This window comes from Lithobates pipiens, unplaced genomic scaffold (genome assembly GCF_037356315.1).
Source record: "Lithobates pipiens isolate NorthernLeopardFrog02 unplaced genomic scaffold, aLitPip1_a1.2 Scaffold_19, whole genome shotgun sequence".
NCBI lineage: Eukaryota > Metazoa > Chordata > Amphibia > Anura > Ranidae > Lithobates > Lithobates pipiens.
In genome coordinates this window covers 10,058,094-10,081,636 of record NW_027507764.1, presented here as the reverse complement: position 1 = coordinate 10,081,636, position 23,543 = coordinate 10,058,094, and the positions used below count along the sequence as shown (strand labels likewise).

The window sequence follows — 23,543 nt, the reverse complement described above, 5'->3', positions numbered from 1 at the left end:
GAAGGTCTGTGTCCCCACCCTTTCAATCCTCTAATGCAGATATTCTCAACCAAAGTACTGTCGAACCCTAGATTGCCAGGATTTATTTTTGAGCTGTGATTGACCTTCGTTTTGATGGTGCCTACATAGTTCAGGGTCAACGCCACTTGGAATGACACCAATGATCTTTTTGTTGCTGTCTGTAAGAAGGGACATTCTTACCATCACTGTAAGGGGGCATTTTTTTTTCCACTGCCCCCAATTAAATTGGTTTTAGAATGGGTTCCTCAACATCTGAAACGTTAGATTTTTATTTTTAGGGTTCTTCTGAAATAAAAAGGTTTAGAAAGGTTGTTTTAATGTAATGGGTGACCTTAGTGACCAATGGTAGTTGGGAAGTGATTGGGCTAAGCATGACATTCACAAGAAATGTCAAGATTTGCACATAAAAATAATTAGTTAGTTGATGTTCCCCCAAGGCAGGGCTGGTGCTGGATGGTCCAAGTACGTATGATTAGGCTATGATTGTTACAAAGAATGATTCTACTTTGGTTCCACTATCACTAGGGGTCCATATAGTGAACTTGGTGTTGAGTTGTTCTCTGTACGGTCAACCCAGAGGACACGGGGGCACTCTTTACGTCTAGAGGAAAAGAGATTTCAGCTTCAAGTACGGAAAGGTTTCTTCACAGTTAGAGCAGTGAAAATGTGGAATAGACTCCCGCCAGAGGTGGTTCTGGCCAGTTCAGTAGATTGCTTTAAGAAAGGCCTGGATACTTTCCTGATGGTACATAATATAACTAGGTACTAACATAGGTAAAGTTGATCCAGGGAAAATCCGATCGCCTATTGGGGGATCAGGAAGGAATTTTTTTCCCCTGCTGTAGTAAATTGGAGCATGCTCTGCTGGGTTTTTTTTTTCGCCTTCCTCTGGATCAATTGTGGGCATAAAATTGGGTATCTGGATTGTACGATTATTTTTTATTTTATTTATTTGTTTTTAAGGTTGAACTGGATGGACTTGTGTCTTTTTTCAACCTGACTAACTATGTAACTATGTAACTATGTACTATGTAAATCTCACATCTAAGGCTAGCATCTCCTGGCTTGTCAGGACAATAGTAGTGAAGTCGTGGTCTTTTACAGACCCACATTCCCGGCTTTGTTCCTTTGCGAGTCTCCTGGTCATGGTGTGCCCTTTCTGTTTTGAAGGTATCACATAATTGTCATATGATCCCTTTGCTATTGACCAACAGCAATGATGTAGTTCTGATGTGGGCTTCACTGACAAAGAGCAGCCAGCTTGTAGAGCAACTATTTGAGGGGACAGTCCTTTGCCCCTAGTTCATCAGCCAGCCAGCCAGCATCGGGGGCCCAGTTTTAATTCAATCTTATTTTATTCAGAAAAAAGGATGAGAAAGAGAAGGTAAACAACACAAACAGTGACAAGATACACCAACAGTATGCTTCGTATGTGTCTGAACAAAAGCATGTCTATGGTACATATAAATGGATTGAAAGCATGTATATAAAGCCTACCAGGAAACTGTTAATGATAACAATCCATGTTTGGGGGAGAAGGGGAAAAGAAAAAAAAAAAAAAAAAATAATATATATATATATATATATATATATATATATATATATCTATATATATATATATATATACATATACATACAGATAGAATAAAATAAATACAGCGTATAAGCTAAAGAGCCTTTCGTCTTCAGTACTGCCAGGGGCATCAAAGCTGACCCCTGCGCAGAACTCCAGACGAAATTATATAAAAATCTGTAGGAAAGATATTACGTAGGGTTCTTACACCATTTCAGGAACACTAGATAAGTCGGAGCCATGGTAACATTAGCTAGATGTATTCCTAGGGGTTTATGGAAATATATAAAAAAGAAAAAGAATCAGGGACATATAAGAGGGGGCATAGAGATAGGGGACGAGAATCACTCCATCATGGACCCAGGGCGACGCTGTCCAGGCCATGTTCAGCCCAGGAGATAAACTCAGAGGAATATCGGAACATGGACCATGATGTCCAGGTGAGAGTAAACTGTTCATTTTTACCACATTCCTCTGCCAACAGACGTTCCAGGTCCCTTATGCGGTCCACCTCCGTAGCCCAGTCCCCAAGGGAAGGCATGATCGTTGATCTCCAGGGGGGGGGGGGGGGGCCCAGTTTTAACAGCAGTTCTCTCCAGTGTGTTAGGTGTACATATGTGGGTTATGTTGCATATTAACATGCATATTACATATTCTCTTAAGAGTTTACACAAGCAATACAACAAGAGACATTCATTTCTGTTCTTTTGGAACACCTTATCTTTATGGGTACAACAGTGTTGGTGGAGTGCTGTACCCTAATATAAAGAAATATTTTTTGTTCTGAGATAAAATACCGCTCCCTAGAAGCCAGCAGATATGTCATAGCAGCAGACAAGAGTGCCACGGGGGGTCTATAGAGGTCCAGCATGTCTTTATTGGTAACAGCATAACTCATGTAAATAGACATGTTACGGGGGCTCATTCGTCTTTCTTCTACATGACTAGTAAGCACAGTACATGAAACATATCAATATGATATCTTCATCAGAAATCTCAATAAGACCATGTGACAATAAAAAAATAGTTATACATTTAAAAATATATATATTTTTAATTTTTTTTTTAATTATTCATAATATTTTTACTATGAAATCTTTACTGAGATTTTCCTATATAATTATTGCTGTTACCAAAAAAAATTAACACAGAATATGGGGCGTTTTCGTCACTCTACTACAGGGAACTTTAAGCACTTTTTGTCAGAGTTTTGTCCCGTAAACTTGGCCATGCTGGTGGTTATATGTGATATGGTGAAGGTCACGACCTTTATATCGTCAGAAGTTTTTTATTGCCAGGATCACTTCCCTTCTGGATTGTTAACATCTTGCTCTCTCTCCGGCCTGTATCTCCGCAGTGTATGGTGAAGGCTCTCTATGACTACAAGGCCCAGCGGGAGGACGAGCTTTCCTTCTGTAAGCAAGCCATCATACACAATGTGGACAAGCAAGATGGAGGCTGGTGAGTTTAGACCCGCTGGTGGTATCTGCCTGTTCTAAATGCCTTTTCGAGTACAATTTCTTAAAGTCCAACTTCAACCAAAATGTTTTACTTATGGAAAGAGTAGGGAAGGGTAAAAGAGTTTTAAAGGGAGTGATGCTTGAGGGACAACCCATAAAACCCTAAAAAAAACGACTGCAAGCACACACAGAAGGTCTTCCAGTTGGGATTTAGCCAAACGCCAGAGGCTACAGGCACTACATGCACCCTATGCAGGGGCGGACTGACCATTTAGGCACTTGGGCACTGCCCAAGGGCCCCATGCTACTAAGGGGTCCCATCAAGGTTACCAGCCTCAATAAAACCAGGAACAGTATGTAAAAAAAAATCTGTGTTTTAAAAAAAATCAATCCATAATCTCCTATTGCCCGGGGGCCCCATGAGTTGTCAGTCCGCCCCTGGCCCTATGACAGCCAGCAGCTGCCACTGAAGTTCAGGAACCGATCATAGGTGTTCCTGATCTTGTGATCACTGTCACCTATGCAGGCTGGAGGCTTCACTGACATAGAGCAGCGTGAAGAGCAACTATCTGAGGAGACAGTCCTTTGCCCTAGTTCTTCAGCCAGCTAGCGTTGGGGCCCAGTCTTCACAGCTGGTCCTTTACAGTGCGATAGGTGTACACATGTGTGTTATTGTTCACATTAACATGCACGGTTGTAATATTAAACTTTTACAGATTACATATTCTTCCACTAAGAATTATTCTTTTAAGAATTTACACAAGCAATACAACAAGAGACATTTATTTCTGGTATTTTAGAACACCTTCTCAGCTTGACTGAGCCACTGAAATACCTTGCGGTGGAATGTGGATATTAAAGCTGGCCATAGACAGGTAGTTTTTATTTTTATCATTCAGCCTGCAGAAAAATCTGAGTGGCCTCTGAAAACTATATGGATGAGTAGAAGTGTTAAAAAAGGGGTTGTACCATCATCCAAGACTTAATGAGATAAAGGGTTTTGGGATCCTGGTCCCCAGCCAGGACTTACCAAGGAGAAGAAGAGCAAATGGACTCTCGTTACAATGTAAAGAGGGATACAATTGATATACATAAACAATTATGTAACATTTTGGAAATTTTTATTGATACATAATACATGACAAAAGATAGGTGACTTGGTCATGGACAGTGTTTCGACTAGTTGTGTGGACTGAGCCGCTTCATCAGGAAAAACATCTGTAAATTACAGATGTTGTTCCTGATGAAGCGGCTCAGTCTGCAAAACTAGTCGAAACATTGTCATGACCAAGTCACTTATGTTTTTAACTTGCTACTGACTTTTTTTTGTCATGTATTATGTATCAATAAACTTTTTCTAAATTGTATATGATTGTTTATATATATCAATATATATCAATTGTATCAATATCAATTGTATCCCTCTTTACACTCTTTACGGCGATCGAGTCCGCGGTCCCGCGACCGGACACACGGAGGTCCCGACCAGCGCGGGAGCGCGCCGCCGCCGGCGAGCTCCCGATGGCAGGGCGGCAAATTTAAAGGGACGTACATGTACGCCCATTTGCCTGCCCGTGCCATTCTGTCGACGTACATCGTCGTGCGCTGGTCGGCAAGTGGTTAATTATTATTTTTTATTACATTTAGAAACATATATATATATATATATATATATATATACAGGGCTGCTGATAGAAATCATGGGGCCCCGTACAGCCTACCTGACGGGGCCCCCTTCAGCTCCACCGTGGTCCCTCCCCGGGTCCCTCCTCCAGCCCCACCCTTCGCCCCCCCCCCAGATGGTCAGAGACTGTAGACATACTACAGGAGATGATCAGAGACTGCAGACATTCCACAGGAGATGATCAGAGACTGCAGACATTCCACAGGAGATGATCAGAGACTGCAGACATTCCACAGGAGATGATCAGAGACTGCAGACATTCCACAGGAGATGATCAGAGACTGCAGACATTCCACAGGAGATGATCAGAGACTGCAGACATTCCACAGGAGATGGTCAGACTGCAGACATTCCACAGGAGATGGTCAGAGACTGCAGACATAGTACAGGAGATGGTCAGAGACTGCAGACATAGTACAGGAGATGGTCAGAGACTGCAGACATAGTACAGGAGATGGTCAGACTGGATACATAGTACAAGAGATGATCAGAGACTGCATACATAGTAAAGGAGATGTTTAGGGATCGCAGACATGATTGATTCAGGAGATGGTCAGAGACTGCATACATAGTACAGGAGATGGTCAGAGACTGCATACATAGTACAGGAGATGGCCAGAGACTGCAGACATAGTACACGAGATGGCCAGAGACTGCAGACATAGTACACGAGATGGCCAGAGACTGCAGACATAGTACACGAGATGGCCAGAGACTGCAGACATAGTACAAGAGATGATCAGAGACTGCATACATAGTACAGGAGACGGTTAGGGATCGCAGACTTGATTGATTCAGGAGACGGTCAGAGACTGCAGACATAGTAAAGGAAATGGTCAGAGACTGGGTACATAGTACAGGAGATGGTCAGAGACTGCAGACATAATACAGGAGACGGTTAGGGGTCGCAGACATGATTGATTCAGGAGATGGTCAGAGACTCTGTTTATGGCTGAACCCAGTGTACATATATAGTATATAGTATATAGTATCACAGGGCTGATCCACTCTATTTAAACCAGCTCTGCAAAATCAAGTCAGTGATTTTCCTTTGAAAGTACAACCAAGTGACAGAAGACAGAAGGGGGGGGGGGGGGGGGGATGGGGTGGATCACATCCAATTTCCAAAATACTAATTTTCTTACAAACCGTGAACTGCTCAGGATTAGCAGTATAATAATTATATTTCTTTAACGATGTTGGTATCAGAACTTCCCCCCTTCGTATTCCTTCAGACAGCATGACCCCAAACATTGTGGTGTTTAATATCAGTAATGTCTTCTCTGCTCTCCCTCTGATGGGCTGCAGGTGGCGCGGGGATTATGGCGGGAAGAAGCAGCTTTGGTTCCCGGCGAACTACGTGGAGGAAATGAGCGGAACGCTGAGCACAGAGGAGGATGACTCGGTACGGAGCGCTGCGCCCCTCTGCACCAGCGGAGTATGTGATGAACTAACACTCCCCTGTATATGTTGGCAACATACGACCTCTACATGAATGTGTCCGGGAACAGCACCCATGTCTATGTTTTTTTAAAACCATTAATGTATATATTTTAATGAATCATTGTATCTATGAGTGCTAAAGGATAAGTCCACCATCCCTGTGCTGAGTTCCCGGGTCTGTACACCCGCTGTGCCCATTATGAGGGGTTCCCACCAGTGGCGTAACTAGAACCTTCAGGGCCCGATGCAAGAAACCATGAAGGGCCCCCCTGAACCCCAGTCAGGGCCCTTCCCTCCGAGTCCGGTGGTGGAACTCCAGGGCGTGGTCACAGATATGACCTTTGTGAGCCCTGTAATTCCACCACTGGCATCAGTCTTTTTTTATTATTTTTTTTTTAATTTTTAGGTGCCCCATTGGGGGACTGTCCCTAGGCAGGATGGAGTCCCCATCCCCAGAAGAGATGAGGTCCTTTTCTCCAGGGCAGATGAAGTTACTGCCCCCAGGTGAGAAGGGGTCCCTGTCCCCAGGGGAGATGGGGGACCTTGTCCCCACGTGAGAACTCTATCTGGGGAGAACAGACATCGGACTGAGTGGCAATGCATGGAGCAAGAGAGGGGTACTCTGAGGAGCCAGCCGAGGACACAGGTCATGCGGGGGATGCACAACTAAAGAGCAGCCAGTGCGATAGTGGAGCATGGAGCTCTGCTAGTCACCCTCCACCTCCAGCCACCCGTGTGCATGGTGCACTGGTACCCCTAGCTGCCTATGCTTCTGCCGGCCATATGTAGAGGGGGCTGCATGGGCCCCCTGCAGCACAGGGCCCAGTTGCGGTCGCGACTGCTGCACCCCCTATAGTTACGCCCCTGGTTCCCACCATCCCTGTGCTGAGTTCCCAGGTCTGTACACCCGCTGTGCCCATTATGAAGGGTTCCCACCATCCCTGTGCTGAGTTCCCCGGTCTGTACACCTGCTGTGCCCATTATGAGGGGTTCCCACCATCCCTGTGCTGAGTTCCCAGGTCTGTACACCTGCTGTGCCCATTATGAAGGGTTCCCACCATCCCTGTGCTGAGTTCCCGGGTCTGTACACCCGCTGTGCCCATTATGAGGGGTTCCCACCATCCCTGTGCTGAGTTCCCAGGTCTGTACACCCGCTGTGCCCATTATGAGGGGTTCCCACCATCCCTGTGCTGAGTTCCTGGGTCTGTACACCCGCTGTGCCCATTATGAACTCCCTGTGCTGAGTTCCATATCTTGTCTATGAAGATTCTGCGTAGTTGATCATCCCATCAAGAAATATTTGCTTGCACGGTGATGTTGGGGAAACTTTTGTTGCTACTTAAACTGACTTTGTTGCCAAGATTGATAAACGAGTACAGTAAAGGCTGAAATACTCTTCCAGAGGAAAATGCTGCTGCAGGCTCCCTCCAGTGACACATTTGAAGACCGAGGGGACTTGGGGAGAGGAGAATAAGCCGAGATTGCGATCTTTCCCTTCAGCAGAAGTCACATGACTATGTACCCAAGCCCAGACGTAGTACTGAAGGGAGCTCAGAGCAGCTTTTTCTCCAGGAAAGCATTTTCATTGCTATGCATGCACCCGAGAAAGGCTGATAACATTCCTTATGTCAGTAGAGGTCTACATTAAAAATAGTCACCGCTGATGACTCCGCCTTTTACTCCGCCTTCAATTACCGATATTTTTTCCCTCTGTCTTTTAGACGCTGTTTTTCGGCCAGTCTGCGGAGAACAGCCCCCTGGGAAACTTCCTGAAGGGGTTTATAGATGTGCCCTCCTGTCATATTGGTGAGTACCGGGGGTTCATATTTAAAGTATAAGGGAAAACTTTATTTTTATTTATTTTTTTGAGTTTTGGATGGAGAGGGATTAGAATAGTAAAAACAGTAAGGTGAGTTCTCACATTTTATTGAGCACTCATGCAAAAAACAAAAAACGTCAGAAAAAGTCTATAAAGAACCGCCAATCAAAAACACATTCAAATAAACAATGTGTTATCTAAGGTTGTGCCCAGTCCCACTTAACTATAATACCTAGAAAATAATTAAAAGAAAGTCTGAGAGATCAAAAATAATATATATATATATTTAATTAATATTATATTTTTTAATTACATTTACAAATATATATATATATATATATATATATATATTTATTTATTTATTATTATTATTATTAATAATAAATATATTTTATTATTATTAATAATAAATAAATATATATATTTATTAATAATAATAAAATATATACATTTATTAATAATAAAATATATATATATATATTAATAATAATAAAATATATTTATTAATAATAATAATAATAATAATAATAATAAAATATATTTATTAATAATATATATATATATATATATATATATATATATATATATATATATATATATATATATATATATTTTATTATTATTAATAAATATATTTTATTATTATTATTATTACTAATAATAAATATGTGTGTGTGTGTGTATATATATATATATATATATATATAAAAGTTTGGTGGGGGGGGGGCTAGAGTGTAGTAACATTAGTCTGAACTGGGGCTTATAAAGGGCCCCCCTGTGTTGGGGGGGTAAAGGGCCCTGGGATCAGTGGGAAAGGTCCTAGGCTGGGAGAGAAGAGCCCCACCCCCAACTCCTGGCATTTAGACCTAGTGAAAGGTCCACCCAGAGTGGGCAGGAAGGGGTTCAAGAAAACCCTACTGTGGAGTTTACAGTTTGATGCATTACATGTATATTTTTAAACTGTTTTCTGATTTTTTTTTTCTTATAACCCCCCCCCCCCCCCCCCACAGTTTTATCTAAAGAAGGTCGGGGCCTCAAACCGTACATGTTCACCATCCACTCCCAGCAGATGTCGCACCCCTCGCAGGCGCTGGACGTGGCAGCCGACTCACTAGAAGAGCTTAATGACTGGATAGCGAAGATACGAGAGGCAACCCAGAACGCCGATGCCAGGGTGAGTCCACATCCAAACATGTAATACTCCAGATGAACACTAGAGGGCAGACAAGCTGCAAAAGGCTGTTCCCAAAGGGCTCCCCCTATAGGTGGTGAAAGTCAATGGGACACGTGTGACATAGTTGGAAAATCCTTTATTTAAAGATAAGACTCCCGACACACACATGGAAATCGTCATTTTGTTCAGCCGCTATTCACTGCACTTGGGCAATACATCATTAGAACCCCTCCCCCCCCCCCCAGCAACTGCAAACTAACTTCTAATCATTCTGCTCTGTCCTCCTATCAGCAAGCTCCAGGGGCGGACTGACAACTCATGGGGCTCCCGGGCAATAGGAGAAGATTTTGGGGCCCCCAGGCAATAGATTATTGGGCCACACAGTATACACACACACAATATATACACACATAGAATACACACACTGAAAAGGTACTGGAGAGGCGGGGCAGCTATAATCTTGGGATTTTTTTTAAAAACACAGATTTTTACACACTGTCCCTGGTTTTATTGAGGCTGGCAACCCTGATGGGGTTATTTTATTTAAAAATATAAGGTTATATTTAAAGGGTTATTTTTTATTTAAAAAATAAAAATTGAAGGGAATGTTTAAAAAAAAAAAAAGTAAAAAGAAAAAATGTAAAGCGCCCCCTCTTTCTAATTCGAATAAAAGTGATACAATTTGAAAAAATAAAAATGAAAGGGAATGTTTAAAAAAGTAAAAAGAAAAAATGTAAAGCGCCCCCTCCTTCCAATTCGAATAAAAGTAATACAAAAAAAAAAAAAAAAACATTTAAAGCGCCCTTGTTAGGGCTCCTTGTATTACAAATAAAAGTGATACAATTAAAAAAAAAAATGAAAGGGAATGTGTAAAAAAATAAAAAATAAATTGACAATTTAAAATGCCCCCTCCATGTAATTTGAGTACAAGTGATACAATAAAATGAATTAAAGGGAACGTGTAAAAAAAAATATATATATATTTTTAAAAAGAACAAAATTTAAAGCGCCCCCTCCTTCTAATTCGAATAAAAGTGATACAATTTAAAAAAATGAAAGGGAATGTGTAAAAAAAAAAAAAAAAAATGGGGAATTTAAAATGTAATTTGAAAAAAATCGATACAATAAAAAAATGAAAGGGAATGTGTAAAAAAATAAAACAAGGGATGACAGGTCCTCCTTATGGACTCAAACGACCCCAAATCTTTTCTTTACGTTTAAAAGCAATAGATCAAAAAAAAAAAAAAATGGTTAATCTTTTGCTTTTAAAGGTAAAGAAGAGATTTTGGGGACTTTTGACTCCATAAAGAGGACCTGTCATCCCTTATTTCTATTACAAAGGGATGTTTACATTCCTTGTAATTTGAATAAAAGTGATACAATTTTGTAAAAAAAAATGAAAGGGAATGTGTAAGAAAAAAAAAAGTTTTTTTTTTAAAGCTCCGCCTCCTTGTAATTTGAATAAAAGTGATACCATTTAAAAAATAAAATATTTAAAGCGCCCTTGTTAGGGCTCCTTGTAATTTGAATAAAAATGATACAGTTTAAAAAAAAATATGAAAGGGAATGTTTAAAAAAAAAAAAAGAAAAAAATGTAAAGCGCCCCCTTCCCTCTAATTCAAATAAAAGTGATACAATTTAAAAAAAAAATAAAATTAACGGAATGTTTAAAAAAAGTAAAAAAATTGACAATTTAAAATAAAATACCCCCTCCATGTAATTTGAGTACAAGTGATACAATAAAATGAATTGAAGGGAATGTGTAAAAAAATTTAAAAAGAACAAAATTTAAAGCGCCCCCTCCTTCTAATTTGAATAAAAGTGATACAATTTAAAAAAAAATGAAAGGGAATGTGTAAAAAAAAAAAAAAAATTGGAGAATTTAAAATGCCTCCTGCATGTAATTTGAATAATAATCGATACAATAAAAAAATGAAAGGGAATGTGTAAAAAATAAAAATAAAATAAGGGATGACAGGTCCTCTTTATGGACTCAAACGACCCCAAATCTCTTCCTTCTTTACGTTTAAAAGCAAAAGATCAAAAAACAAAAACAAAAGAAAAATATATTTTTTTTGTTAATCTTTTGCCTTTAAAGGTAAAGAGATTTGGGGGACTTTTGACTCCATAAAGAGGACCTGTCATCCCTTATTTCATTTACAAAGGGATGTTTACATTCCTTGTAATTCGAATAAAAGTGATACAATTTTGTAAAAAAAATGAAAGGGAATGTGTAAGAAAAAAAAGATTTTTTTTAAAGCTCCGCCTCCTTGTAATTTAAATGAAAGTGATACACATTCCCTTTCATTTTTTTTATTTTTTTATTGTATCACTTCTATTTAAATTACAAGGAGGCCGAGCTTTAAAAAAAAATCTTTTTTTTTCTTACACATTCCCTGTCATTTTTTTTTTAATTGTAAGAAAAAAAAGAAAAGAATTTAAAGCGCCGCGTCCTTGTAATTTGAATAAAAGTGATACAATTTTTAAAAAAAAATGAAAGGGAATGTGTAAAAAAATAAAAATAAATGAGAGAATTTAAAGTGCCCCCTCCGTGTAATTTGAATAAAAGTGATACAATAAAAAAAAAAAGGGAATGTGTAAAAAAAATAAAATAAGGGATGACAGGTCCTCTTTATGGACTCAAATGACCCCAGATCTCTTCTTTTTGTTTAAAAGCAAAAGATCAAAAAACAAAAGAAAAATATTTTTTTTTTTGTTAATCTATTGCTGTTAAAGGTAAAGAGATTTTGGTGACTTTTGACTCCATAAAGAGGACCTGTCATCCCCTATTTCTATTACAAAGGGATGTTTACATTCCTTGTAATTCGAATAAAAGTGATACAATTTTATTTTTAAAAATGAAAGGGAAGGTGTAAGAAAAAAAAAAAGAAAAAAATTAAAGCACCGCCTCCTTGTAATTTGAATAAAAATGATACAATTTAAAAAAAAAATGAAAGGGAATGTGTAAGAAAAAAAAAAGTAAAAAGAAAAATTTGTAAGCGCCCCCTCCTTGTAATTCGAATAAAAGTGATAGCATAAAAAAAAAAGAAAATGAAAAGGAATGTGTAAAAAAAAGAAAAAAAAGTAAAGCGCCCACATCCCTATGTGCTCGCATGCAGAAGCAAACGCACACGTAAGTCCCGCACGCATGATGGTGCAAATGCTTCTTTAATACATAGATCCCCAAGTCTAATTACTAGGCAGCTAGTAATTGGCAGTAATAGCTATTGGGAGGGGGGGGTGTATCATTGGTATCAGTGGGAGGAATAGCGCCCCATTGTTGGTGTCAGTGGGAGGAATAGCGCCCCATCGTTGGTGTCAGTGGGAGGACTCATGCCCCATTGTTGGTATCAGTGGGAGGAATAGTGCCCCATCATTGGTGTCAGTGGGAGGAATAGTACCCCATCATTGGTGTCAGTGGGAGGAATATCACCCCATGGTTGGTGTCAGTGGGAGGACTAGTGCCCCAATGTTGGTGTCAGTGGGAGGAATAGTGTCCCATCATTGGTATCAGTGGGAGGAATAGTGCCCCAATTGTTGGTGTCAGTGGGAGGAATAGTGCCCCATTGTTGGTGTCAGTGGGAGGAATAGTGCCCCATTATTTGTGTCAGTGGGAGGAATAGTGCCCCATTGTTTGTATCAGTGGGAGAAATAGTGCCCCATTATTGGTGTCAGTGGGAGGAATAGCACCCCATGGTTGGTGTCAGTGGGAGGACTAGTGCCCCAATGTTGGTGTCAGTGGGAGGACTAGTGCCCCATCATTGGTATCAGTGGGAGGAATAGTGCCCCAATTGGTGTCAGTGGGAGGAATAGTGCCCCATTGTTGGTGTCAGTGGGAGGAATAGTGCCTCATTATTTGTGTCAGTGGGAGGAATAGTGCCCCATTGTTGATGTCAGTGGGAGAAATAGTGCCCCATCATTGGTGTCAGTGGGAGGAATAGTGCCCCATCATTGGTGTCAGTGGGAGGAATAGCACCCCATCATTGGTGTCAGTGGGAGGAATAGCACCCCATCATTGGTGTCAGTGGGAGGAATAGTGCCCCATCATTGGTGTCAGTGGGAGGAATAGTGCCCCCATCATTGGTGTCAGTGGGAGGAATGGTGCCGCTCTATCACCATGGTCTATTTGTAATCCTTATACTTCTATTATCACTGGATGGATAGGAAGGTAGATTAGATTTACTTGTGTTTAAACTTTTTTTTTTTTTTTACATTTCTAAAGTTACTTCCTGGTTTCTGGCCTAGGCCAAAATTGTCATACATCCCAGGCGTCTTCATAGGAGGATGGGATGAGGGGCTCGCAGCTAAGCACAGCCTCCTCCCTGCATGTCTGAACTAAGGGCAGATGGATTCCAGGCATTAAATGCTGCATGGATCACCTGCTGTTATTCAGGAAGGCCACAGCTAGAAATGCTGGGGGAGGGGTGGTACCTGTATGCACCATATAACACTATGCGGCTCTATATGTTCACAGATGCAGGAGGGGAAGATAATGGAGAGGAGGAAGAAGATCGCGTTGGAGCTCTCTGAGCTGGTAGTCTATTGCCGCCCGGTGCCTTTTGATGAAGAAAGTAAGACGTTCGTTTCTGGCAGATTATATGCAGATAACTATGTGGGCTGACAGTGAGTCCCCCCTTACCTGTACAGCCATCCGACAACACAGCTAGCAAGGAGATGACTGCTGTGATAGCTGCCGCCTGTCTCCGGCTCCACCCACTGGGGAGTGTGTCAGCCTCCTTGCTAGCTGCATTGTCGGGACATTCTTTAAAACTGCAGTTCTGTACTTGAGAGACGTGCGGTGAGGTGAGTGGCTGGTGAGGTCACTGGCTGGTATCACAGCCGTATACACACAGGTTACATACGCCGCGATCGTTAGAGTGAGAGCAATAATTCTAGCACTAGAGCTCCTCTGTAAGACCCCTTTCACACCACACCGCCCATTGCGTCTGCGGTAAAACGCCGCTATTTTTAGCGACGTTTTACCGCCGGATTTGCGGTGCATTTCGGGCGCTAGCGGGTCGCTTTTACCCCCCGCTAGCGGCCGCGAAAGTGTTAAAACCGCCGGCAATACGCCGCAATTGCGGCGTTTTGCCGGCGGTATTACAGCGCTGCCCCATTGATTTGAATGGGGAGCAGCGGTGGAGGAGCGGTAAACACACCGCTCCTTCACCGCTCCAAAGAAGCTGCTGGCAGGACTTTTTTCTGACGTCCTGCCAGCGCACCGCTTTCACACTACATACAATGGTGCAGCTTCTTTAGGGCGGATTGCAAAACGCCCTGGTGTGAAAGGGGTCTTACTCTAAACATGTAACCTGTGAAAATGTTTACAGCGTCCCCCATGGAGATTTATAAGTACTGAAGTTTGGCGCCATTCCACGAGTGTGCGCAATTTTAAAGTGTGACATGTTTGCTGTCCCCTCAAAATAACTCAACACACAGCCATTAATGTCTAAACCGCTGGCAACAAAAGTCAGTACATGTCCATATTGGGCCCAATTAGCCATCACCCCCCCCCCCCCATGTCATGTGACTCGTTAGTGTTACAAGGTCTAAGGTGTGAACGGGGAGCAGGTGTGTTAAATTTGGTGTTATCGCTCTCACTCTCTCATACTGGTCACTGGAAGTACAACATGGCACCTCATGGCAAAGAACTCTCTGAGGATATGAAAAAAAGAATTGTTGCTCTACATAAAGATGGCCCAGGCTATAAGAAGATTTCCAAGACCCCTGTAACAGAGCTGCAGCACGGTGGCCAAGACCATACAGCGGTATAACAGGACAGGTTCCCCTCAGAACAGGCCTCGCCATGGTCCACCAAAGAAGTTGAGGTCACGTGCTCAGCGTCATATCCAGAGGTTGTCTTTGGGAAATAGACGTATGAGTGCTGTCAGCATTGCTGCAGAGGCTGTAGGTGGTGGGGGGTCAGCCTGTCAGTGCTCAGACCACACGCCGCACGCTGTATCAAATTGGTCTGCATGTCTGTCATCCCAGAAGGAAGCCTCTTCTAAAGAAGTCCCGCAAACAGGTTGCTGAAGACAAGCAGACTAAGGACATGGATTACTGGAACCATGTCCTGTGGTCTGATGAGACCAAGATAAACGTATTTGGTGTCAGATGGTGACAAGCGTGTGTGGGGGCAACCGGGAGAGGAGGACAAAGACAAGTGTGTCTTGTCTACAGTCAGGCATGGTGGTGGGGGTGTCATGGTCTGGGGCTGCATGAGTGCTGCCGGCACTGGGGGGCTACAGATCATTGAGGGAACCATGAATGCCAACATGTACTGTGATATACTGAAGCAGAGCATGATCCCCTCCCTTCAGAGACTGGGCCGCAGGGCAGTATTCCAAGATGATAACCACCCCAAACACACCTCCAAGACCACCACTGCCTTGCTAAAGAAGCTGAGGGTAAAGGTGATGGACTGGCCAAGCATGTCTCCAGACCTAAACCCTATTGATCATCTGTGGGACATCCTCAAACAGAAGGTGGAGGAGGGGAAGGTCTCCAACATCCACCAGCTCTGTGATGTCACCATGGAGGAGGGGAAGAGGACTCCAGTGGTGACCTGTGAAGCTCTGGTGACCTCCATGCCCAAGAGGGTGAAGGCAGTGCTGGAAAATAATGGCGGCCACACAAAATATTGAAACTCTGGGCCCAATTTGGACATTTTCACTTAGGGGTGTACTCAATTTTGTTGCCAGCGGTTTAGACATTAATGGCTGTGTGTTGAGTTATTTTGAGGGGACAGGAAATTTACACTGTTATACAAGCTGTACACTCACTACTTTACATTGTAGACAAGTGTCATTTCTTCAGTGTTGTCACATGAAAAGAGAGAAGAAAAGATGTACAGAAATGTGAGGGGTGTACTGACTTTTGTGAGATAGAGATAATGTTTTTCTAGCAAAAAATTTAGATTTTTTACATGTAGGAGAAAAGTGACAGGATTGGCCTGGGTGGCAAGGGGTTAATTACAATAAGTAATATACAAATAATTATTATGTATTGTTTTTAAGGTAATTTTATTATATTTTCAAAATCTGCACTCAAGCAGGTGGCTTATAACGGACAAAGTACTGAAGTTTGAAGTTATAACTTCCAACCAATAATTTCACAGTAAATAGATAAATAATAATTATTATCTTATAACATATAGCATAATAATATATGATTTAGCTTGTACCTTTTCATCAGCAGATTCTCATTCTTCCTCTTAAGTGTGTGAGAAAAACATGGGATTGTGGGTAAATCTTATACACATAAACACATGTTTTTTTCTTTATAGATAAGAGGGCGGGGCTGGAAGGGAGCATGTGTCTTTTAGACACGCCCCCTTCTATGACACTGCAGTGAGAGGCGTGCCTCCACTGCAGTGTTTTTATTGGACAGCTGGGACCAGTGATACTTTACCATTGGTCCAAGACTCCAAGCTGTCCATTGAGCTCAGTGCCTCTGACAAGAAGTGAGGAGAGGCTCTGTGAGCTCATCCTCTCAGTCTGCCAGCTTGTATTTAAAGTGGCCGCTCTGTATGTAGCTTCTGACAGGCTGCAAAAGGAGTCCCGTATCTCTGGAACCATAGAGGATAGGCGCCCCAAACCCAGTGGTGAGGTAGGACTTCAGATACATACCCAATTGAAGCTCGGCCCTTTTTTTTTTTTTTTTTTTTTATGTTTATGGCAGGTGAGGCCGAAAGAGGACAGGATTACAGTGGGGATCAAAAGTTTGGGCACCCCAGGTAAAAATGTGTATTAATGTGCATAACGAAGCCAAGGAAAGATGGAAAAAATCTCCAAATGGCATCAAATTACAGATTAGACATTCTTATATGTCAAAAAAAAGGTTAGATTTTATTTCCATCATTTACACTTTCAAAATTACAGAAAACAAAAAAATGGCATCTGCAAAAGTTTGGGCACCCTGCAGAATTTATAGCACTGCCCCCTTTGCAAAGCTGAAACCTGCCAGTGTCATGGATTGTTCTCAATCATCATCTGGGAAGACCAGGTGATGTCAATCTCAAAGGTTTTAAATGGCCGGACTCATCTGACCTTGCCCCAACAATCAGCACCATGGGTTCTTCTAAGCAGGCCCGGATTGGCCATAGGGCAAACCGGGCATTTGCCCGGTGGGCCGGGGCCGACGGGCCGCATGTCCTTACTTGCGGGGCCAAAGCAGGCTGCTCTTTAAGCCCACGCCAGCCCCCTAACCTTTCCGCGGCCGTCCGGCTGCCTGTTCAGTTCAGGCTCAGCCATCGGCACCAGGGGGAGTGAAACATGAAGGTGGGAGGGGCTAGAGGAGAGACCTCTCCACGGCCGCCTGTATAGTTATGCCGTTGGAGCCAGGGGGCGTGACCACGAAGGGGAGAGGAGCCTGCTGCAGCCCCGGATCACAGAGAATGTAAGTGTGGCCACCTGTAACCTGAATAGGAGGAGCGGTGGGGATGGCTGCATATAGAAGAATCATCCCCACAGCATATGCTGTGCCCTCTGCCTCTCTCGCTCCCTGTGCCCTCTGCCTCTCTCCATGTGATAGCCACATCCCCCATGCTCTCTTATGTGCCCTCTGCCTCTCTCCCTGTGATAGCCACATCCCTCATGCTCTCTGCTGTGCCCTCTGCCTCTCTCTCCCTGTGTACTCTGCCTCTCTCCATGTGATAGCCACATTCCCCATGCTCTCTGAATCTGATGTGCCCTCTACCTCTCTCTCTCCCTGTGCCCTCTGCCTCTCTCCATGTGATAGCCACATCCCCCATGCTCTCTGCTGTGCCCTCTGCCTCTCTCTCCCTGTGTACTCTGCCTCTCTCCATGTGATAGCCACATTCCCCATGCTCTCTGAATCTGATGTGCCCTCTACCCCTCTCTCTCCCTGTGCCCTCTGCCTCTCTCCATGTGACAGCCACATCCCCCATGCTCTCTGCTGTGCCCTCTGCCTCTCTCTCCCTGTGCCACCTGCCTCTCTCCCTGTGATAGCCACCTCCCCCATGCTCTCTGCTGTGCCCTCTGCCTCTCTCTCCCTGTGCCCTCTGCCTCTCTCCCTGTGATATCCACCTCCCCCATGCTCTTCTCTGCCCCCTGTGCCCTCCACTTCTCTCCCAGTGCTATCCAGTCCCCCTGTGCTCTCCTCCTCTCTCCTGGGCTCTCCACCACCCCCTATGCTCTACACTGCCCCCCCGTGCCCTCCGCCTCTCCCCCCTGTGCTCTCCAAATCCCCCCATGTGCTCTCCAGCCCCCCCCCAGTGCTCTCCACCTCCCTTATGTGCTCTCCACCTCCCCCTATGCTCTCCGTCTCTCTCCCTGTGCTCTCCACCTCCCCTCATGCTCTCCGCTGCCCCCTGTGCTCTCCACCTCCCCATGCTCTCCGCTGCCCCCCTGTGCTCTCCATCTCCCCCCCATGCTCTCCGCTGCCCCCCTGTACCCTCCACTTCTCCCCCAGTGCTCTCCAGCCCCCCCTGTGCTCTCCACCTCCACCCAGTACTCTCCACCTCCCCCATGCTCTTCGCTGCCCCACTGTGCCGTCTGACTCTCCCCCTGAGCTCTCCATCTCCTGCTATGTTCTACGCTGCCCCCCTGTGCACTTCACCTTCCCCAATGTTCTCTAGCGCCCCCAAGTGCTCTCCAGCCCCCCTGTTTCCGCCACCTCCCTCCTGTGTTCTCCACCTCTCCATGCTCTATGCTGCCCCCCTGTGCCCTCCGTTTTTCCTCCCACGCTCTCCACCTACCCCATGCTCTTCGCTGCCCCCCTGTGCCCTCCGCCTCTCCCCCTGTGATTTTCACCTCCCCCTGTGATCTCCACCTCCCCCTGTGATCTCCACCTCCCCCCATGCTCTATGCTGCCCCATGTGCCCTGCACCTCACCCCCTGTGCTCTCCATCTCCCTCCTGTGCTCTCCACCTCCCCCCATACTCTATGCTGCCCACCTGTGCCCTGCGCCTCACTGCCTGTGGTCTCCACCTCTCCCCCATGCTCTACACTGCCCCATGTGCCCTGCACCTCACCCCCTGTGCTCTCCATCTCCCTCCTGTGCTCTCCACCTCCCCCCATACTCTATGCTGCCCACCTGTGCCCTGCGCCTCACCGCCTGTGCTCTCCACCTCCCCCCCCATGCTCTACACTACCCCCATGCCCTCCATCTCTCTCCCTGTGCTCTACACTGCCCCCCCAGTGCTCTCTAGCCCCCATGTTCTATGGTGCCCACCTCTCCAGCCCCCCCTCTGATCTCCACCTCCACATGCTCTACACTGCCCCCCCTGTGCCCTATGCCTCTCCCCGAGTGTTCTACAGCCCCCCCCATTGATCTCTGCCTGCCCCCTGTTCTCTCCACCTCCTCTCATGCTCTCTGCTGCCCTCCACCTCCCCCCAGTGCTCTACAGCCCCCCAGTGATCTCCGCCTCCCCCTGTGCTCTCCGCCCCACCCTGTGTTTTTGCTTCCCTCTGTGCTCTCCAGCCCCCCCATGTTCTCCGGCCCCCTTGTGCTCTCCTCTTCCTCCCTGTGTTCTCTGCCTCTCCCCTGTGCTCTCTGCCCCCCCCATGCTCTCCGCCTCCCCCCACAGTGCTCTCCAGTCCCCCTATACTCTCGCCCCACCCCATGTTCTCAAGGTTCTTCCCTGTGCTCTCTGCCCCCTCCGCGCTCTTTCCCTGTTCCCCTCGCCCCCCACACCTTTGACTGGTTACCCCCTCCCCTCTCCCGGGGGATTCATCAGGATGGAAAGTAGGAAAGGGGTTATGATGTCATGGGCTGCTCATTCCAAATGCCCGGGCCTATTTTTTGTCCCAGTCCAGGCCTGCTTCTAAGCAGTTGTCTAGAAAACTGAAACTGAAAATAGTTGACGCTCACAAAGCTGGAGAAGACTATAAGAAGATAGCAAAGCGTTTTCAGATGTCAATATCCTCTGTTCGGAATGTAATTAAGAAATGGCAGTCATCAGGAACAGTGAAAGTTAAAGCAAGATCTGGAAGACCAAGAAAAATATCAGACAGAACAGCTCGCAGGATTGTGAGAAAAGCAATTCAAAACCCACGTTTGACTGCACGATTCCTCCAGAAAGATCTGGCAGACACTGGAGTTGTGGTACACTATTACACTATAAAGAGATACTTGTACAAATATGGTCTTCATGGAGGAGTCATCAGAAGAAAACCTCTTCTACGTCCTCACCACGAAAATCAGCGTTTGAACTTTGCAAATGAACATATAGACAAGCCTGAGGCATTTTGGAAACAAGTTCTGTGGACCGATGAGGTTAAAATAGAACTTTTTGGCGGGAATGAACAAAGGTACGTTTGGAGAAGAAAGGGCACAGAATTGCCAACTGTTAAGCATGGGGGTGGATCAATCATGCTTTGGGGTTGTATTGCAGCCAGTGGCACAGGGAACATTTCACGAGTAGAAGGAAAAATGGATTCAATAACATTTCAGCAAATTTTGGATGGTAACTTGATGCCATCTGTGAAAAAGCTGAAGTTAAAGAGAGGATGGCTTCTACAAATGGATAATGATCCTAAACACACCTCAAAATCCACGGGGAATTACATCAAGAGGTGTAAACTGAAGGTTTTGCCATGGCCTTCACAATCTCCTGACCTCAACATTATATTGAAAATCTATGGCTAGACCTTAAAAGAGCAGTACGTGACAGACAGCCCAGAAATCTCAAAGAACTGAAACACTTTTGTAAGGAAGAATGGGCAAAGATACCTCAAACAAGAATTGAAAGACTCTTGGCTGGCTACAAAAAGCATTTACAAGCTGTGATACTTGCCAAAGAGGGCAGTACAAGATATTAACTCTGCAGGGTGCCCAAACTTTTGCAGACGCCAATTTTTTTGTTTTCTGTAATTTTGAAAGTGTAAATGATGGAAATAAAATCTAATTTTTTTTTTACATATTATAAGAATGTCTAATCTGTAATTTGATGCCATTTGGAGATTTTTCCATCTTTCCTTGGCTTCGTTATGCACATTAATACACATTTTTACCTGGGGTGCCCAAACTTTCGATCCCCACTGTATATGCAACACCCTGGCATTAGAAGAGGAACTGAGAGTTGTGCTATTTATCTTGAATTTGAGCCCAGCTTTGGAATAGCGGAGTTTTAAGTGGTGTGACATCCAAACAGATATGTCCGTTAGAAAATTACTGACCAAGGCAGGTATACATTGAGAGAGAACAGAAAAAGTCAGAGGGCAAAGCCTTGAGGGACCCCTACAGAAAGAACAAGAGAAGAAAAGATGGAGTTGTAGATGACCCTCAAGGAACGCTTAGATAGGTAGTCAGAGAACCAAAAACAGCTTTGAGGGACCCCTACAGAAAGAACAAGAGAAGAAAAGATGGAGTTGTAGATGACCCTCAAGGAATGCTTAGATAGGTAGTCGGGGAACCAAAAAAAGCCTTGAAGGACCCCTACGGAAAGAACAAGAGAAGAAAAGATGGAGTTGTAGATGACCCTCAAGGAATGCTTAGATAGGTAGTCGGGGAACCAAAAAAAGCCTTGAAGGACCCCTACGGAAAGAACAAGAAGAAAAGATGGAGTTGTAGATGACCCTCAAGGAACGCTTAGATAGGTAGTCAGAGAACCAAAAACAGCCTTGAGGAACCCCTACGGAAAGAACAAGAGAAGAATAGATGGAGTTGTAGATGACCCTCAAGGAACGCTTAGGTAGTCGGAGAACCAAAAAAGCACCCATTCTTGGAGGCCAAGGGGGTGGAGCTTTTTTTGAGGAGAGGGTGGCCAACTGTATCAAAAGCAGGAGAAAGGTCTATGAGTACAGAGTAGCAGCCATTAGTTTTGGTAGTTAGTAGGTCATTAGTGAGTTTTAGCAAGGAAGATTCTCTTGAGTGTTGCAGGCGAAAGCCAGACAGTAAGGAGCCTAGAAGGTTGTTATCAGTGATGAGTTTCTGGGTAGTGAATGTATGTGACCATCTGCAGTGTCATCTGACTTCTGTCTTTGCAGAGATCGGGACAGAGAAGGCCTGCTACCGCGACATGTCTTCATTCCCCGAGACCAAGGCAGAGAAATACGCCAACCGCAGCAAAGGGAAGAAGTTCCTGCAGTATAACCGCCGTCAGCTGAGCCGGGTCTACCCTAAAGGACAGCGACTGGACTCCTCCAACTATGACCCACTTGCCATGTGGATCTGTGGAAGCCAGCTGGTGGCCCTCAATTTCCAGACTCCAGGTACCGGTCACACATGCAGGGGGCTGAACTAATAAAGGAGCCAAGATTGTTCACTTAGTAATCTGAATGTTGACCTAGCTTAGTGAATATGCTGAAGCTGTGTTTGCTTTCGTTGCCCAATGTAGTGCAAGGAAAATAAGAAAAAACAGCATTTTTGATGGCATGGGATTGGTTAAATAAAGTTGACACAACTTCACCTTATGGTATGTGAACATTCACTGTGATAAGAGGGTTGTGAACGGTCCCTACTCCATTAGTAGTATAACAAGAATTTAAATTGAAGCGGCGCACCACTGCTAAGAGGTCCAGATACAACTTTATTCTATTAAAAGTCAGGGGTGTACCCAACATGTTTTTGGGGTCTAAGCACCCCCTTCATCAGGGCTTGACTGGAAACAATTTGAACAAGCCAGAAGTGAACTGAACCCACAATGGCATTTTTTCCTGCTGCTGATACCATTGTACTATGAAGTCCAATTCATTTTTAGCTTGTTCACATTGTTTCCATTCAAGCCCTGATAAAGGGGGAGCTTGGACCCCCAAAATGTGTTGCCTACTTTTTTTGGATTGTATCCCTAACTTTTAATGGAATAAAGTTGTATCTTGGCCTCTTAGCAGTGGTGTAACGCTTAAGTTTCAATTCTTGTTACATTACACTTCAAGCCAAGGAGACTGTGGACATCCTCTGAAGTGTAGAAGCTGCCTGCCCAGGAACCAGATCATTTACACCAACATCCATACCTAATATAACCATACCAATAAGATAACCCTTTGGGTCCAGCGTTATCTTTCCACTTTCCTCAACAACTCCATTAGTAAGTCAGATCCACAAACTCAGGTTCTCCTCCTCCCTGAGGTCTCATAAAAATGAAGGGTCAACTAAATGTGTCATCTCTGTGTAAGAAATGTCTAAGATTTTGGCTGCCGAGGGTCTTCTACATCACTTGTACTTTACATAACCCTTTCACTATGTGTTTATAGACAAACCCATGCAACTAAACCAGGCGCTCTTCACGCTGGGCGGACAGTGCGGGTACGTCCTACAGCCGGACATCATGAGGGATGACCTTTTCGACCCGTTCGATAAAAACAGCCTGAAGATTGTGGAGCCAATCACAGTGCAGATCCAGGTAGCCAATTCACTGTAAACCTCCATCACTAGTCATTGATTCGGGTAGATTATGGGTTGAGTGA

The 23,543-nt window shown here is 44.3% G+C and overlaps 1 protein-coding gene across 3 annotated transcripts in view; it reads left to right on the top strand.

Annotated features, from left to right (window-relative positions):
• The window catches only part of LOC143995805 (1-phosphatidylinositol 4,5-bisphosphate phosphodiesterase gamma-1-like), a 232,094-nt gene that overhangs the window by 170,350 nt on the left and 38,201 nt on the right, over positions 1 to 23,543 (top strand). For 2 of the 3 annotated variants that reach the window (XR_013277479.1, XM_077490518.1), the window contains exons 22-28: positions 2,952 to 3,055; positions 6,047 to 6,176; positions 7,903 to 7,987; positions 9,011 to 9,174; positions 13,649 to 13,745; positions 22,125 to 22,349; positions 23,331 to 23,479. Coding sequence is in view for 2 of the 3 variants with exons in the window: in XM_077490518.1 (XP_077346644.1) it covers positions 2,952 to 3,055; positions 6,047 to 6,176; positions 7,903 to 7,987; positions 9,011 to 9,174; positions 13,649 to 13,745; positions 22,125 to 22,349; positions 23,331 to 23,479 (954 nt within the window). In the remaining variant the exon portion in view is untranslated. The remainder of the gene's footprint in view (positions 1 to 2,951; positions 3,056 to 6,046; positions 6,177 to 7,902; positions 7,988 to 9,010; positions 9,175 to 13,648; positions 13,746 to 22,124; positions 22,350 to 23,330; positions 23,480 to 23,543) is intronic. The other variant, XM_077490519.1, reaches the window with a different exon arrangement.